At 35.2% G+C, this 1,606-nt stretch overlaps 1 protein-coding gene across 1 annotated transcript in view; it reads left to right on the forward strand.

Annotated features, from left to right (window-relative positions):
• Nucleotides 1-223: 223 nt before the first annotated feature.
• The window catches only part of LOC107103411 (actin, cytoplasmic-like), a 28,721-nt gene continuing 27,338 nt past the window's right edge, over nucleotides 224-1,606 (forward strand). The window contains exons 1-2 of the mRNA XM_015403113.1: nucleotides 224-346; nucleotides 1,165-1,266. Of these exons, the coding sequence (XP_015258599.1) occupies nucleotides 224-346; nucleotides 1,165-1,266 (225 nt within the window). The remainder of the gene's footprint in view (nucleotides 347-1,164; nucleotides 1,267-1,606) is intronic.

Raw genomic sequence — 1,606 nt, forward strand, 5'->3', positions numbered from 1 at the left:
TCTCATTTCGTCGCTCATAGCTGAAACATCCCTATAATGAAAATTGCAGACATATATCATCCTTCAGAGTAGGAGAACTTGCACAATCACTGCTTGACTAAATACTTTGTTGCTCTACTGTTTTTTCTAAAAAGTATTATTTTAAAGGCCACAAGTAAAGAGGTTCCGTGTTTTTATGTTGTCTTTAAAAATGTAATTGTTTTTTCTTCACTTCCTTTCAGAAATGGATGATGAAATTCCTACTGTGGTTATTGATAATGGGTCTGGGACGTTCAAGGCTGGCATTGCTGGAAATGACGCTCCCTCCCATGTCTTGCAATCTATTTATGGCTACCACAAATACACGGTAAAGTTTCCATGTAAACATGTATTTTAAAGTCAAAGATCTTTAAGTGTGAAACATTATTTTGTCTTTTTTTACAGGATGCATCAGTGAGTATGGGACACTGCCAGACGTGGCTGCTTGGGACAAAACTTTAAGTTTACATGGATACAGACCTATAAAACTAAACTCTCAACAGACATTTCTTCACATATACAACCGTACGGTTGTGGAAGCAGGACAAGTCTTAAATCTAAAAGACACATCATGAGGTTCACAAGAAATTAAGCTGCAGTGTAAAATGAGACATTCATACTTTTCACCGTCACCCTTTCCGTTTGGCATATCCAGTTTTCCTTCACAATTTTATTCTGTATAAAATGCATTTTCTATGTTTTATTCTAGAATAATTAATTTTTATCGGTTATTTCATTTCCTTTAATATAAAATAATTTTTTGGTCTGGGAGTGAAACATTTAACTCAAGTGAAAACATTTGAGCCATACACTGTTGTCTACATATACACAACCTGTCAGTTAGGCTACATACAGCTTATAAAATAAGTATTAGATGTATTGAAAATGCCACCCTTTTCTCAGTAAATATATTTCTAGAGGTTTTACCAGGTTTTTCACCAGATGTCAGTAACAATCCATATGCAATCCACACATACAAAGAAATCAAACCATAGATGCCCAGAAATGATGTTATGTGTAAATTGCACAGGGAAAATGTAATCAAATGCAGGAGGTTTTCAGGACTGCTTTTCAGAGCATTCGGCTTTGCAAATATTTCTACACACTGACTCTGAAGGATGTCTCTAATGCTCCCTTTTACTGAAGACCAGCTTTGTTGGAAACGAAGCCCAGAAGAAGAGGGGCATCTTGGCCGTGAAATACATCACTGACAACAACTTTGAAACTGACTGGGAGGAACTGGAAAACGTAAGGCTATAGTGATAAAACTATGTATGTGACTGGATATGTGACCAGTTATAGGCAAAAATAAAAAAAAGGATAGCATGAAGATCTTCTGTTTTCTTATCAAAATGTTTGACACTAATCACCAATGTTCATTCCAAACAGGAATGTTGTGATGATATGTTTGACTATACCTTAGCTTATTTGGGTATTTTGCGACTTTAAAGCATAAAATGATTTTATTTGATGAGCTGCCTTGGTTGGCTAAGGAACTCAGAAGGTGCAAAGTAATTTATTTGACTTTTTTGCTGACTTTAAAGCTACAGTGTGTAATAATTACAGGGATATACAGTCAGAAATGTAA

This window comes from Cyprinodon variegatus, unplaced genomic scaffold (assembly GCF_000732505.1).
Source record: "Cyprinodon variegatus isolate N-32 unplaced genomic scaffold, C_variegatus-1.0 Scaffold1440, whole genome shotgun sequence".
Classification (NCBI taxonomy): Eukaryota; Metazoa; Chordata; class Actinopteri; order Cyprinodontiformes; family Cyprinodontidae; genus Cyprinodon; species Cyprinodon variegatus.